The sequence below is a fragment of the Capsicum annuum genome, chromosome 3 (assembly GCF_002878395.1).
Source record: "Capsicum annuum cultivar UCD-10X-F1 chromosome 3, UCD10Xv1.1, whole genome shotgun sequence".
NCBI classification, from domain to species: domain Eukaryota; kingdom Viridiplantae; phylum Streptophyta; class Magnoliopsida; order Solanales; family Solanaceae; genus Capsicum; species Capsicum annuum.
Genome location: NC_061113.1, coordinates 32,151,266 through 32,166,374, shown reverse-complemented (window position 1 = coordinate 32,166,374; position 15,109 = coordinate 32,151,266). Strand labels below are relative to the sequence as shown.

At 31.8% G+C, this 15,109-nt stretch overlaps 1 protein-coding gene across 1 annotated transcript in view; it reads right to left on the bottom strand.

Moving 5' to 3' along the window:
* The window catches only part of LOC124896628 (potassium transporter 5-like), a 43,263-nt gene extending 30,251 nt beyond the window's left edge, over nt 1-13,012 (bottom strand). The window contains exons 1-3 of the mRNA XM_047408229.1: nt 12,968-13,012; nt 12,629-12,854; nt 10,776-11,024 (exon numbers count right to left, since the gene is read on the bottom strand). Of these exons, the coding sequence (XP_047264185.1) occupies nt 10,776-11,024; nt 12,629-12,854; nt 12,968-13,012 (520 nt within the window). The remainder of the gene's footprint in view (nt 1-10,775; nt 11,025-12,628; nt 12,855-12,967) is intronic.
* Nucleotides 13,013-15,109: the final 2,097 nt, after the last annotated feature.

Sequence of the window (15,109 nt, the reverse complement as noted above, 5' to 3'; positions counted from 1 at the left end):
TTACCCGTCAACTACAACTGGTGCAATAGATGGGTAATCTGTTGCGACATATGATTCATATTTCGTAATAGATTAACCATATGTTGCTCTAGTCTCTAAACCTTACTCAACAGATTACCCATCTACTGAAAATTATGCAACAGATGGATAATCTGATGCAATATATTATCAATTTGTTTCAATATACAGATCAGCTGTTGTGGTAGCTAGATCATCTATTGTATAAGTTGGTTGTGTTAACATAACCCGAGCCCCATGTAATACAACAAACTTCAAATTATTATTATATGATATAAATTTCTCCTATTTTTTTTATAGGTTATGCATCCTTGGATCGTACCTACCATTCATAAACTGGGGATGACTTCTTTTCTTACTCTGGGTCTTGTTGATACAAAAGAAGACCCAACGGTGGAGTTAATAAAGAAGGAATTGTATGGGGTAACATCCATAAGAAGAGTAGTTAGGCAAGGTCAGCCTAATGTTGAAGATCTTCATGACCAACCTCAAACTGCAATAAATTCGGGTGCTTCTTCTGGGGGTGTTCCTGGTGGAGTGGTTTGTAATGGTGGCAGCCATCCTGCTGTTGCTTTTGCTGCCAGTCGTGATTATGAGCATGTTGGTGCTCAGCAAAAAATAAATATGTTTTACAACGTCCCTTGCATAGGTCCTCCCATTTACCCCGACACCGGTCTCTCCCACTCTTACAGTGTTCCCTTTTACCCCTCCCCACCGTCATGTTCTCTTTACAAATGCAAAGTATGCAAGGACAGAGAGGATAAACTCCTTGAAAAGATAGAGCCTATTGCTGAAGCTACCAAGGAATTGAAATCCAGGAGGGGTTTCATACCATCCAATGAGGTGAGGGAGCCATGCACTCTTATAGTGGAGGTTAGAAGGAAGAAAAGAAAAATTAGATAAATTCTCTCCGTTTTGAAATCAGCAAAAAATTGCAACTCCCCCCACTCCAATATTTGTTAAATTTCAGGGGTCATCGAAGAAGGTGGACATATTCGTGGTGCTTGGAAAAGAGAATAAGAAGGAACTGGAAGAATTCATCAAGATGAAGGTTCAAAAAGAATACATCATGCATTCATTTGCCGCCAAAGACTTCTCGAATATGACAAATATGTGCGTGTGGTATGAGGACAAGGTAAGTTTACTTTTGCTAACCTAGCCTTCCAATCTACTCCATGAAGAAAAATCTACGCAGGAGATATGTAATATGTTGCAAAAACTTGGTATTCTGTTACAACATAATACACATCTGTTGCATAAGTTGCGTTGGCTGGGTAATCTGTGAACTGATTCAGAGAACCCTCTACATCGAATTCTTTCCACTGTGTTTTTATTCTTTACAATTACTAATCTATTTAAAAATTGTCTTCTTATACCACAGTATGTTGATGAAATTCTCTGCCTCATGAGGGGCAGGCAATTAGCGCACCCGGATGCTTATGATGTTGCCGATAGGATAGTGGACCTCAAATTCTACAATAATTTCAAGGATAGGTACGCTAAACTCTGTAAGATAGCTGATTCTGGTGACCCAGGATTTGATCAGCTAGTTTCTATGTTCCAATGGGATGAAGAAACGATTAAATATATTAGAGGAAAGAGTCTATATCCACACAGAAAGAGATGGACCAAGGCAAAGAGAATCCTTGCATTCATGAACGTGGATGTCATATATTTTCTCACTCTTGAGATATTACTATACGTGGAAAAGATTAAGTTTTATGACTGCAACTTACCTGTCTTCAGCGAGAAGACGTTTTTAACCCACATGCAGCCACTTTGAAGTTATTGCCCAAGTTGTTGACGCAGAGTAAGCTAATAGATCATTTGTCAAATGAAGTATTGGCGAAGGAATCATAGAATTTTGAAGGTCGAAATAAGAACATCCAGCTCTGAAGAAATACAACCGGTGCAGCGTGTGGGCCGTACTCGTTTGCATACATCGAGTATTTCCTGACTGACACACAAATGACCGGTGTGTGCGATACCATTATGGGAAAGATGCAATGGGTCTGGGCATATGAGGTACTAACTAAATGGTTGGAGCCCATGTATAAAAAAGAATATGTACAAAGACATAGACGAACATGGTAACAAATTTTTATTTCAAGCCAGTTTACTTTACATGTAGTGACAATAATTTTTATGTCTGGCCAAGTTGAATTCTTATAATGCAATAGATTTTATATTTGTTGTAACAGATATAGTACCTGTTGTGACAGATTGGTTATCTGTTGGAATAGGTTGGTCATCTATTGCGTTATGCAGATGTTCCCAGTCTGTCTGTCGCAATAGATATACGATCTATTGCAACATATAATCTATCTGTTGTAACTAATCGGTAATCTGTTGGAGAAAATAAAAAAAGTAGGGAGACCTGTTATATAATTTTCGGCAGATGACCTACATGTTACATCTTATGTTGCAACATATGTCTAAATCTATCTAATAAGATATATCGTCTGTTGCAATAGATGTATTATCTGTTGTAATATTTGAATCTAATACTCCATTTCAATTAACATGTTCAAAACTGAGGATTAATTATATTCATAAACAGAATAAAATAAATCGAAGCCTTCAAAAATTACATGAAATAACTCAACAAATAAATAAAATGTAAAAAAATTTATTATGGGTACAAACATCTACTCTATAAATAAATCAACAAGTTAAACCAAGAAGGATAGATTATTATATTGACGGACACAAGCTATAAAGATCTAATCAATATGGACAAGTTATTCTTCGTCCGGTGCTATGAAATTCGACTTTGGTCGTCATGGTTCTTTAACGTCGGTTGCGTACAGATTCTGAGCTTTTGCTTCTCCATATTTCCATAAAAGAGCAGCATATCTTTTGCAGAGTAATCCGGCATCAAGTTCATCATTTGGTACTTGTAATCCATCGCTCAAATACTCAGCATAGGCGGCAACAAAAGGACAGCAATCCCTGCGTTATAAAAAAATAGATAATCCATATCTTGCAGTTCATGCAAGGGTTTTAAAATTTGTGAAACGAAACTAAATCATGACATTTAAACTTACAGGTTACCAATGGTTTGTTGAGTGATTCCGTCAATATATTGTACATCAAATGAATTAGCCATTTTATTCTGGTATGCTTCAATCATTGACCAATCAGTACGAACCTTTTGGTCCAAAAAGCCACTCATATCAAGGTAAGTAGGCAATATTTTGGCCAGCTTTTGTATCTCAAACGACGGACCAGAACATCTCCTTCGCGACATTGAGTCATAAAATTGGATGTGCCTCTTTTTTTGAACGACGAAAGCCAACACCCAATGGATTTCATCACCACAATTGATTGGGATGTACACTTCGTCAACCAAATGCTAAGGTAAGCCAATCGGAATGCTAAAACCTTTGATGATGTTGATTAAGCATTCCTCAACTTCCAACTACTATTGACAATACCTATCATAGGCATTATTGATGTAAACTTTGTACAAACAAATACTTATTGTGTATCTGTATTGTTCTTATGTTTGCAACTTCGCTTTCTTTCGGAGGTAGTAAAAAATGACATCGATGTGCTGCACATATTATCAAACATTTCGAATTATGTGATAAAAAAATCAATGCACAGATGCAATTAAATAAAGTATTAATTAATAGTAATATGTATGACATTTTAACCTCATCATTTCAGGAAGATTGGGGCTGTGACATCAAATAGAACCAATTTTTTATTTCGGAATGTGCAACAACAAAGTTGAACATATCAAAACCAAGACTCGATTCATTCACTTTGTAGCGCTCGTCATTTTGTTTTCTGCATGTTGATTTATATGTGTTAATGTCAGGTTCTTACAACAAGAATTGTATAAATCAATATCTATAAAATTGATTTATGTACCTACCGGTATGATGCTTTAACAGCCCATTGGCAATCCATTCTAAATAGTCGTTGATCAACTGTGTTAGTTTTTTTAGAACCTCGTTCGAGATGTTAAACCCTTCAAATGGGTAATTCTTCCGTTCTCCCAAATTGATAGGCTCTACTTTTTTTTATCTTTGGAAGCAGTTGATGGATTATCAACTGTGATATTATGCTCTTCGACAGTAGCTATGATATTTACCTGGAAAACCAGAATTGTCAATGCTAATTAGAGATATACAACAGATTTTCCATCTATTGCAACAGATGAGTCTTATGTTGCATTAGATGGATTATCTGTTGGGATAAATTCAAATAGGTAAATCAGAGCAGTACGATAATTTTGAACAGATGATCCATCTGTTGCAACATAAGACTCATCTGTTGAAACAAACAATGAATTTAATGCAACACGTTAGATAACAGTTGCAACAGATATATATATCTGTTTGATAATTTTCAACAGATGTATCATCTGTTGAAATAGATATGTGCTTGTTTGCTTTTTGGAATAAATAATGTACATTCACCTTCTTCAGCTCATGCTGCTCTCCTATGGCCCTTGCATACTGAACATCGGTGCAAGACAAAGACAGAGGCATTGCAATCTTGCTTTTCTTTGATGATTAATGATGCCTTGAAAATGTCTTTCCTTCTCTTCTTAGCCGCCTTGATCTCTAGTGGAGTGTCTGGATATGAAATCCTCTTTGATGGAAGGACACCCCTCTTAGATATCATTTTCTTTATAGAAGTAGTTGGTGTATTAATAGAATTAATCACTCTATCATGTTTCACCTTACAGTCTTGACATTTTCATGAAGAACATTCGCTAGATGTGGCAAAATCTGGAGAAAAATCTGTACAATCATTATGATCATAATCATAATGGCTTGTTGTTTCAAAAATTGTAAGAGGAGCATCATTAGCCCCACCCTCTAAAATTATTTTTCTTGTGATGGCTGTTTCTCCAAACAATTCTATTTTTATTCCATCAACGACCTTAGGGTGATAAAGTTTGCACAGACCGTAAAGTAAGAAAAAATAACATTTTCAACTCTCGGTTGGTCAGAACAAGCCACAGATGGACAATCTAAAATAAATCAGTACATATATTAGGAATGATGATGAAGTCATTTAATCATTAATTAAAATAAAAACTTGATTAGAATTGGACTTACTGCTTCCTTGGGGGGATTGAAAAGATCAAGAAATTTTGCATTTTTATCTGTTTTGGCTGACAACCATCTCAGAATTCTTGGACAGGAAACTTCTTCCTGGTAGTTCACTTGTTGTGTCAAATAAGGAATGACTTTAAATGCCCAAGCCTATAACATAATGCCAATAAATCAAAAGAATTATTGAATAAAAAAATAATGAATTATATCATGATAAAATAAATATTTACCATGAAGGCCCATGAAAGCCATATAAGTTGACTGTTTTTGGCGTTAACGGAGTCAACTAATATTGGACAGTCATTTTGAAGCTTTCATAACCCCAAGGATAGCTGTTAAATGCCTCAAGATCCTTGGAGAGATTTATTAAACCAAGGCTTATGTTGTTGTTAACGTCTCGCGCCCAAAAAACATTATGTACAAACCAAACCAAGCACAATGATTGCTTGTTCTTCTTTGAAAGTCCTTTATCTTTCAACGCTTCTATCAGATTTTTGTTTTTGAAGCTTGGACCAACAATGGACACCAGGTCATCACGATCACTCGACTTTCTTTTTCCTTTTTGAGTGTGCGGGGTACTTTTTTGGGTTAGAGTAGGTATAACTTGAGAAGGAGAAGGAGGATAACATTTTAGTCCGGTAACTATGGCAAACTCCTTCCAACCAAAACAAACAGGCATGCCACAGTAATTTATCCACGCCTCATCCATCTTATCTTTGTTTTCATACATAAACCTGCGCTTGAGAAGATAATATACCATTTTCATCTAAAAATGAGCATTGTTGTCCTCTATCAAATCAAGATATTGCCCAAAGCAACTTTCCTTGAAATAAGAATCCAATTTTTGTTCTCAAAGTATTTTTCTGAAGGCGTCAAAAGATTTTTCCATGACTGACTTAACCACGAGATCACCCGTTAAATCTATGGCACTATCACACTGCATTCTTACAGGATAATGATCAATGCTGAAGGTTTTGACCAACTCTTCAGCGAAAGGGCTATTAGCATTTGGATCATCTCTTTTGAAAGATTTCTCCTCCCCGTGTTCATTATCTTCTGCTCCTGATTAAGATAACGCTTGTAAAGAAAGCTCATAGAATGGTGGATGTAGCTGAGCTACTGCACTTGTTTCTTTACTTGGACTTAATTTGATTTCTTTTCTATTGGGATCCATGTTATCTTAAATTAACAGGAACATAATATAGATTATAATTAATTAATACATAACAGTAATATAACAGTTCCAACAGACAACTAATCTGTTGCACCAGTTATGTTATCTGTTGCAACATATAACCGACCTGTTGCAACGGATGAGTAATCTATGGGAACCATAAAAACAACACTAATCTGTTGCACCTGGTATTTTATCTGATGCAACTTATAACCGACCCGTTGCAACGGATGAGTAATCCATTGAAAACCATAAAAATAGATCACTAATCTGTTGCACCAGATATTTTACTGTTGCAACATATAATCGACCTGTTACAACGGATGAGTAAACCGTTAGAAAGAATAAAAATGAATCACTAATCTGTTGTACCAGGTATGTTATCTGTTGCAATATATATCCGACCTATTGCAATGGATGAGTAAACCGTTGGAAAGAATAAAAACAGTCACTAATTTGTTGCAAAATAAAGAGTAAACCGTTGGAAAGAATAAAAACAAATCACTAATAAGTTATTTGTTGGATCAATATAGTTTAGATTTCTTTCAAATAGAAGAGTCGTCTGTCGCAACAAATGAATGATCTGTTAGATTGTTCACCCGTTGCATCAGATTTTCATAGTTGTATCAGATTTTCATCTATTGCATCAGATTTACATTTGTTGCATCATATGTTTCATCTGTTACATCAGATGTTTCATCTTTTGCAATACCATTTTTACCAAGACAAACAACAAATCAATCCAGCAACACCAACACATCACACACACACACACACACACTAAGAACATCAACTGTGACAAAAAATCACCAAAAAATTCAAATCAACAGTACGACAAAGGGTTTTATTCACACACACATGCCAGAAATTAGGGTTTTATTTAGTCCATATTTCAATACTAGAAAAGTAGTTGGCTCAAGTTCCTCTGTTTCTTCATAATTTTTTACCTGTAAAAAAGAAAATAAGACGAAAAACTTGAAGTTACTGTCCCCGGAGAAGTCTTCACATTGATTGATGGCTGAAAGTTGAAAAGAAACTCGCCCGACTATTTATCATCGGAGGTTGAAGGGAGAAATTTTGCAGAACTGTTGGTTGGGAGAGAGATGAGAGAAGCTGGAGAGAAAGAGAATGGTTGATTTGGATTGAAGAGGGGTGTGGGTTGGGTTGATTTGTATTTTTAAAAATATTAGAAAGTTTCGAAAATATTAATCAAGTCTACAATTAACCTAATCAAGTTTTCTAATGATGTTTAACCCTTTAAGTTGGTCAATGTCACCAATCCTTCATTCAAGACTTTAAAGACACCTTTCCTTCAATTCTCAACTTTATCTCTCTCTCTTTCTCTCTCTCTCTCTCTCTCTCTCTATATATATATATATATATATATATATATACACACACACACACACACACACACACTAGATATTGAGGCCCGTGCTAGCACGAGCCCAATATATGTCATTTTTTAGTCACATATGTGCTATAAATGAAATTTAGATAATCAAACATATTTTTAATATACTTTAGATATTTTAAGTTGTTAATTGTCATAATTTATAATAAATTTTATGTAATTTTTAAATAATACGTGTTAATCTACTTGTTCAAACTTTTGTGGCATCGATAGTCAATTATATTTTTAGAATAATTTAAGTTTTTGATTATTGAGATTTATAATACCTTTTTTAATTTCAATTTAAGTGGCACAGATATAATTTCTAGAGTCAACAAAATATTTTATATATTTTTTAAAAATTTAAGTTTTGATGTAACATATTATTTTTTAGATACTTTAACTTGTTAACTATTGTAATTTATAATACTTTTTATGTATTTTTCAAATAAAACATGTTACTCTCCTCGTCCAACTTTTGTGGCGTTGATATTCAATTACATTTTTAACTATTCCAATTTAAGTGGCGTTGATATAATTTTAAGAGTCAACCAAATATTTTATATCTTTAAATTTTTAATTAAATCTTTAAGTTGTTAATTATTATGATCTATAGTATTTTTTTATGTATTTATTTTAGAATATATAACAGATTTTTTTTTAGATATTTTAACCCATTAAATATTATAATTTATAATATATTTTATGTTATTTTTAAATAATATATGTTACTCTCCTTGTCCAAAATTTTGTGGTACTGATAGTCAATTATATTTTTAAAAAGGTTTAACTTTTAAGTTACGGTGATTTATAATACCTTTTTTTCTATTACAAATTAAGTGACAATGAATAATTTCGAGAGTCAGCCAAATATTTTATATCTTTTAAATTTTTTAAGTTATTAAACAAAATGAAGGCAAGGCAAAGGACCTATGAAGTTGTGTCAAAACAGGCAGATTAACCTTTAAATTTTTTAAATTATCAATTATTGTGATGTATGGTATTTTTTTTATGTATTTTTAAAAATATGTAATAGATTTTTTTTTTTTTTGATATTTTAAGCAATTAACTATTGCAATTTATAATACGTTTTATTAATATTTAAATAATATATGTTATTCTCCTTGTCTAAACTTTGTTGGCATTGATAGTCAATCATATTTCTTAAATAACTTTTTTAATTATAGTGATTTATAATATTTTTACTTTTATTTCAATTTAAGTGGCCCAATATTTAGATGGTCATGTTAATTACTTAGGGATGATTGAAGCAGCAAAGTAGACATGTCTTAAATGATTTATAATAACTAATTAGAAGCGCTATAACAAAATTATTATAAGAAATTATTTGTGAAAAAAAATTAAGTGGACCGCATATATGACGTCAAGTTAATTCAACATTAAATATTATTACCTGTTTAATAGTTAAATGATTCTATAATAATTTTTTTAAATTAATTTTTTAATACTTAGATGATGTATAATAATTGATTAGGGGTGATATAATTAAATTATGGTTGAAGCAACTGAAGCAAACATGTCATAAATGTCTATTTTACTTTTTTAAATTAAATATTATTAATTTTCCAATACGTAGAAGACATATAATAATTAATTAGGGATGATATAGTAAAATTATGGAGCAAACAGCTAAATGGTCGACAAGCAGGACGCCCGAAAGTTGCACACTCCCTCTCGTATTCACTCTTATTATATAGAGAAAAGTAATATCTTTTAAATATTTTAAGTTATTAATTATTATTATTCATAGTATTTTTAACATCATTCAAATAATTATCCCAATTTATGCAACATCGCAAAAAATTTGAGAAGCAATTAATTTTTTTATCGTGCCTTTTAAATATTTAAAAATTATTACTGTGTATAGTATTTTTTTACGTAAATTTAAAATAAATATAAATAGTTCTAAAAAATTCTCAAATAATAATAAATGGAAATTTGAGAAGCTTAGTTGTCATTTTTAAAAAACGACCGTAAGCTCATCATTCACTCTTATTCATTTTCTAAACTGACTCTAAGCTCATCAAGAAAATACAAGTGGGAATTTGAGGAGCTTATTTATCATTTTTTAAAGTTGATTCTAAGCTCCTGCTATTCTTACTTTTACGTTTTTTTTAAAATATTTTAAGTTGTTAGTTATTATTATTTATAGTATTTTTATAGTATTTTTATAGTATTTTTAAATAGTTATCCCAATTTAAGTTAATGCTGCAAAAAATTTGAGAAGCAATCAATTTTTTATCATGCTTTTTAAATATTTTAACATTAATTATTATAATTTATAATTTTTTTAATAAAAATTTTAAATAAATATAAGTAATTCTAGAAAAATCCTCAAATAATAATAAATGAAACTTTAAGGAGCTTAGTTGTCATTTCTAAGAAACGACCCAAAGCTCCTCATTTTAGTTTTTAAATTGTTAATTATTATTATTTATATTATTTTTATATCATTTTCAAATAGTTATCCCAATCTAAGCAACAATGCAAAAAATTTGAGAAGCAATCAATTTTTTTATCATGCCTTTTAAATATTTTAACTTTAATTATCATAGTGTGTAATATTTTTTTGTGTAAATTTTACATAAATATAAGTAATTTAAAAAAAATTCTCAAATAATAATAAATGAAACTTTAAGAAGCTTAATTGTCATTTTTAAAAAACGACCCTAAGCTCCTATTTTAGTCCTCAAAAAATAATAAATGAAACTTTGAGGAGCTTAGTTGTCATTTTTAAAAAACGACCCTAAGCTCCCCATTTTAGTTTTTAAGTTGTTAGTTATTATTATTATTTATAGTATTTTAAAATAGTTATCCCAATTTAAGCAACACTGCAATAAAATTGAGAAGTAATCAATTTTTTATCATGCCTTTTAAATATTTTAACATTAATTATTATAATGTAAAATATTTTTTACATAAATTTTAAATAAATATAAGTAATTCAAAAAAATTCCTCAAAATAATAATAAATAAAACTTTGAGAAGCTTAGCTATCATTTTTAAAAACGACCCTAAGCTCCTCATATTATATAGAGTAATATTTTCTTCCAACTTACAGAATTTTTCGAATTAGGCTAACTAGGTGACGTACCTGAAATGCAGGGAGTGAGGACTCCATCCCCAATAACCATGGAAGTACAAAGCATTGTGGTAATTAGAATTAAAAACTTTGCAAAATTGCTGTTTTCTGACATGGATTTGAGTTTTAAAGCTCGACGTGTGCGTCTATCTGTCGAATCAAGTTGGAGAGTTGACACATCTTTGTCTTCTGCTTGTTGACTTGGAATTAATTCCACCTTTGCATATCGACATATCAATGAATATATTGCAAAGGTTCCTCCTGCAATAAAAAGTGTATTATAATTTCTTACAAATTAATCATGAAAGTTTGTGGCACTGTTTTAAAAGGCAGTATGAAGCTAGCCTCGAGGCGAGCCTCAGGTGAGGCGCAGTAAAAAAATGCATTGAGGCGTTTTGGCAGGCAAAAGTATCAAAATCGAATGCCCTAAAGTTTGAGGTGTTTGCTTAAGCGTTGGGTGCGTTCGCCTGAGCATGAGGCGCAAATTAAACGTAAGCCCAGAAAACTTTACAAAAATAAAATAATTTTTTTCTATTAAATAGTATCTAATCTAAAATTAATATTAAAATATATGATTGATAAATACTTAAATACTCAAATCAAAAGTAAAAACAATTTAAAAGTCACACTTTTAGATGTATTTATTGGTGGATATCGACAATACCGTTACTCAAGAAGGTATTGAATACACACTTTCGTCTTCCTAGTTTCTTTTTTTTTTTTTTTAGTTTTTTGCAAGTCATACAATGACAAGTTTTTTCAAGTTATTTACTTTTTTTTGCTCTCTTTTAAAATACAATATATGATAAATGGGTGTGTTAATATAGTGATCGAGTAAGAGAAGGTAGGAATTGATTAATTATGTACTCCCTCTGTTTAAAAACAAATGACCTAGTTTGACTTGACACAGAGTTTAAGAAAATAAAGAAAACTTTTGAATCTTGTGGCCTTACATTAAACTTGTGTCAAATGCATTAAAATATCTTTTAATCTTATGATTTTAAACATGCCATGTGAAAAGTTAAAATTAAAGTATTGCCAAAAAAGAAAAGAATCATTCTTTTTTAAACAGACTAAAAAGAAAAATAGGTCATTCTTTTTTAAACGAAGGGAGCCCTATTTTTTTATACAAACTTGTCTTTTTAGGACATAATAAGTTATTATATGAGAAGGTAACTTTATATATTAGTTGTATTATGTGACTTTGGTTATTTTTTTGTTGAAACAGTTTTAGATGCATCTTCCACTTATTTCTTTTTATAATTTAGACACAATTTTACCTTTTTGGGTGATTTGTCTCTTTTAAAAAATAATTATTTCTAATAATATTAATTTATAAAATATTAAAAATTAAAGGATTCATGGAGCTTATGCCTCATCACCTTGAAGCTTATGCTCATTTTGTATCGGGTAAAATATCTCGCCTTACGTCTTCGCCTTTAAAAACGATGATTTGTAGCAAAAGAAGGAGAAATGACAAAAATGCAAGACCTCTTGTATTATTTTTATAGTAGGTTCTAAGTAGCCCCTTAAAATCACCTAGGTAGTTTGGTTCTGCGAGCAGTTTGGTCTCCGTCAGATATTTACTATTATTAAATTCAACAAACTATGAAAATAGAAAATATTCAATGGAAACTCATATTTTTCATTTTTGGTCAATTTTTTGTGTCTAGTTCTTTTAAATTTAATAATCAAAGTGTGGTAAAGATCTAACAAATTAATATCAAAGGTGTTCAGTTTTGACAAACTTAATTAAAACATTAAAACTGCTCAAACAGTACTTAATTAGGAGACTATTTTGAGCTTATTATCAAAGATAAACAATCTTCTTGTCATTTTCTGTAGAAGAGGAGAAATAGAGTTACCATCTCCCTTGTCATTAGCTTGGAGAACAATGAATATATATTTGATGAGAGGAATCAAGGTGATAGAGTAAAATATGAGAGATAATGCACCCAGTATATCTTCTTCTACTTTTATATCATCTGAAAAAATGGTTGAAAACACGAATAATGGTGATGTTCCAATATCTCCATACACCACTCCTACGCTTTGAAACGCCAATTTTAGTATCACTGACCATTCTAATGCCTGCTCCAAAACAAAAAATTGTAAGTTAATTATATACTATATCTGTTAGATAAATGAAGTTTTGATGATTGACATGACAAATGAAACATGTTAGTTGAAGTGATTCATGGAACTGTGGTGCCAAGTGGTGCAAAGTCAAGGCAACACAAGCTCGTCATTGAAAGATGATAGGACAAAAATGCTTGAAGTCAGGAGTTGATAAAATCATAATGATTGTTCATGTGTGAAATTGTCGAAGTGGTGATTGAGTAAAACATGTGAAGATAAGCTGAAGAAAAGAAGTTCACTCAGATGAGGAGATTGACTTGGAGAAAGACTTTGACTTAACAACAAACTCTGATGAATTGAGGAGTTCAACTGAAGATAGAAGACTGATGACATGAAGGACTCTTTGGAGAGTCAATGCTAAATAGAGGAAGTGACACTGATAGCCACTTATGCACTTACAAAGAAAGCAACACATTGATAAATTATCTGAGTAGTTCATCATCTTGAAGATATCATCATTGAACCTGTTCCAAATACTTAGAGTTAAGGAGTCTTAGACTTTATGTATTAGGATTGGTTTTGAGTTGTATTGTGAGTTCAATTCTAGTCTTAGTGGAGTATAAACTGAGGTAGGCTTATTGTTTTCAAGCTGGAGAAATCGAAGACTTAGGAACACTCACCTTGGGAAGGTTTGTATTTTGTAGAAATAGGAGTTACAGTTTAATTCCTAGTTTACAAGAGTTTTGTAATTTGTTGATTGTTAAGGCTCAGTTGTTTTAGCGGAGTTGGGGTTAAATCCTGTAGAGGTACTACTCGTGTTTTTTTACACCTCTTTGAGCCAGATGTTTTCCATGTAAACATCACTGTGTGATTTACTTACTATTTTAGCCAGATAGGAACACGTAGTTAACCTGTTCTATTAATAGGAAACTGTTAGGCTAAAATAAGGTAATCAGTAGGGCACGTACTCTAACAAGTGGTATCAGAGACAGGTCTCTTAAATAAGGTTAACACCTAAGAGTAGATTACTATGATGAATTCCGCACTACCTACTGGTCACAGTGAAGGTCAATCCACTACTAGGCCACCACTCTTTGACGAATCTCATTTCACTTGGTAGAAAGCTAGAATGAAATTATTCATTCAAGGGGAAGACTATGAGTTGTGGGATAGAATTTCTGATGGTCCAACTATCCCAATGAAGTTGGAAGATGGAGAAAAAGTCAAGAAAGTGAGAAGTGAATTTACTACTGATGATTTGGTTGCACTAAGAAAAAATAGAAGGGCAAAGATCATCTTAGTGTGTGGACTAGGTCTAGCTGAGTACAACAAAGTGTCTACTTGCACCACTGCTAAGCAAATCTGGGATGCCTTGGTTAATTCATATGAGGGCACCACCCAAGTGAGAAAATTCAAAATTGCTCTCATCTTTACTGAATATGAGGCTTTTAAGATGAAGGATAATGAATCTCTTCATCAAATGATGTCAAGACTCACTGCTTTAACAAATGAATTGACTTCCTTGGGAAAAGTCATTAATACTGAGGAACAAATTGGGAAAGTGTTGAGGGTCTTGCCTAAGTCTAAATGGGATGTCAAGGTTACTACGACTAGGGAGGCAAGGGATCTTATCGGGATGAATTTGGATGAACTTCTAGGAAATCTTAAGACTTATGAGATGCAGATTGATGAAGCAAAAAGGGAAAGGGCAGTTCCTAAAAAATCCTTGGCCTTAAAGGCTTCTGAAAGTGATGAAGAAGCTGAATTAACTGAAGAACAAATAACATTTATAACCAAGAACTTCAACAAAGTCTTCAAAAAGAAAAATAGAATAAGTATTAAAAAAAGGTCCAACGATAATCCTACTGGATATTATAAGTGTGGCAAGACTGATCATCAAATCCGAGATTGTCATATTTGGGAAATTAAATGGAGAAAATAAAAAGATGGTACCTCTAAGGTAAGTATTCTTGAACTTAAAAACAAGTTACATTTATTCTCTAAAGAAAAGCTTGTTTCTCTGATGAGTGCTTTAATTGATGACTTCCAAGAAGAAACTTCAGATATGGATTAGATATTCAACAGTCTTGGAAGTCTTAAGTTTGACCTAATTGATATGGAAACTTGAAAAAACACTATTGAAATGGAAAACAACACTCTCAAGGAACAAGTCAGTCAACTTGATTCTTCAAATTTGATTATAAAATCTAAAATCTTAAAACGAACTCTTTCAGAAAAAAAATATGCTGAGCAAAAAAGTTGAGTTT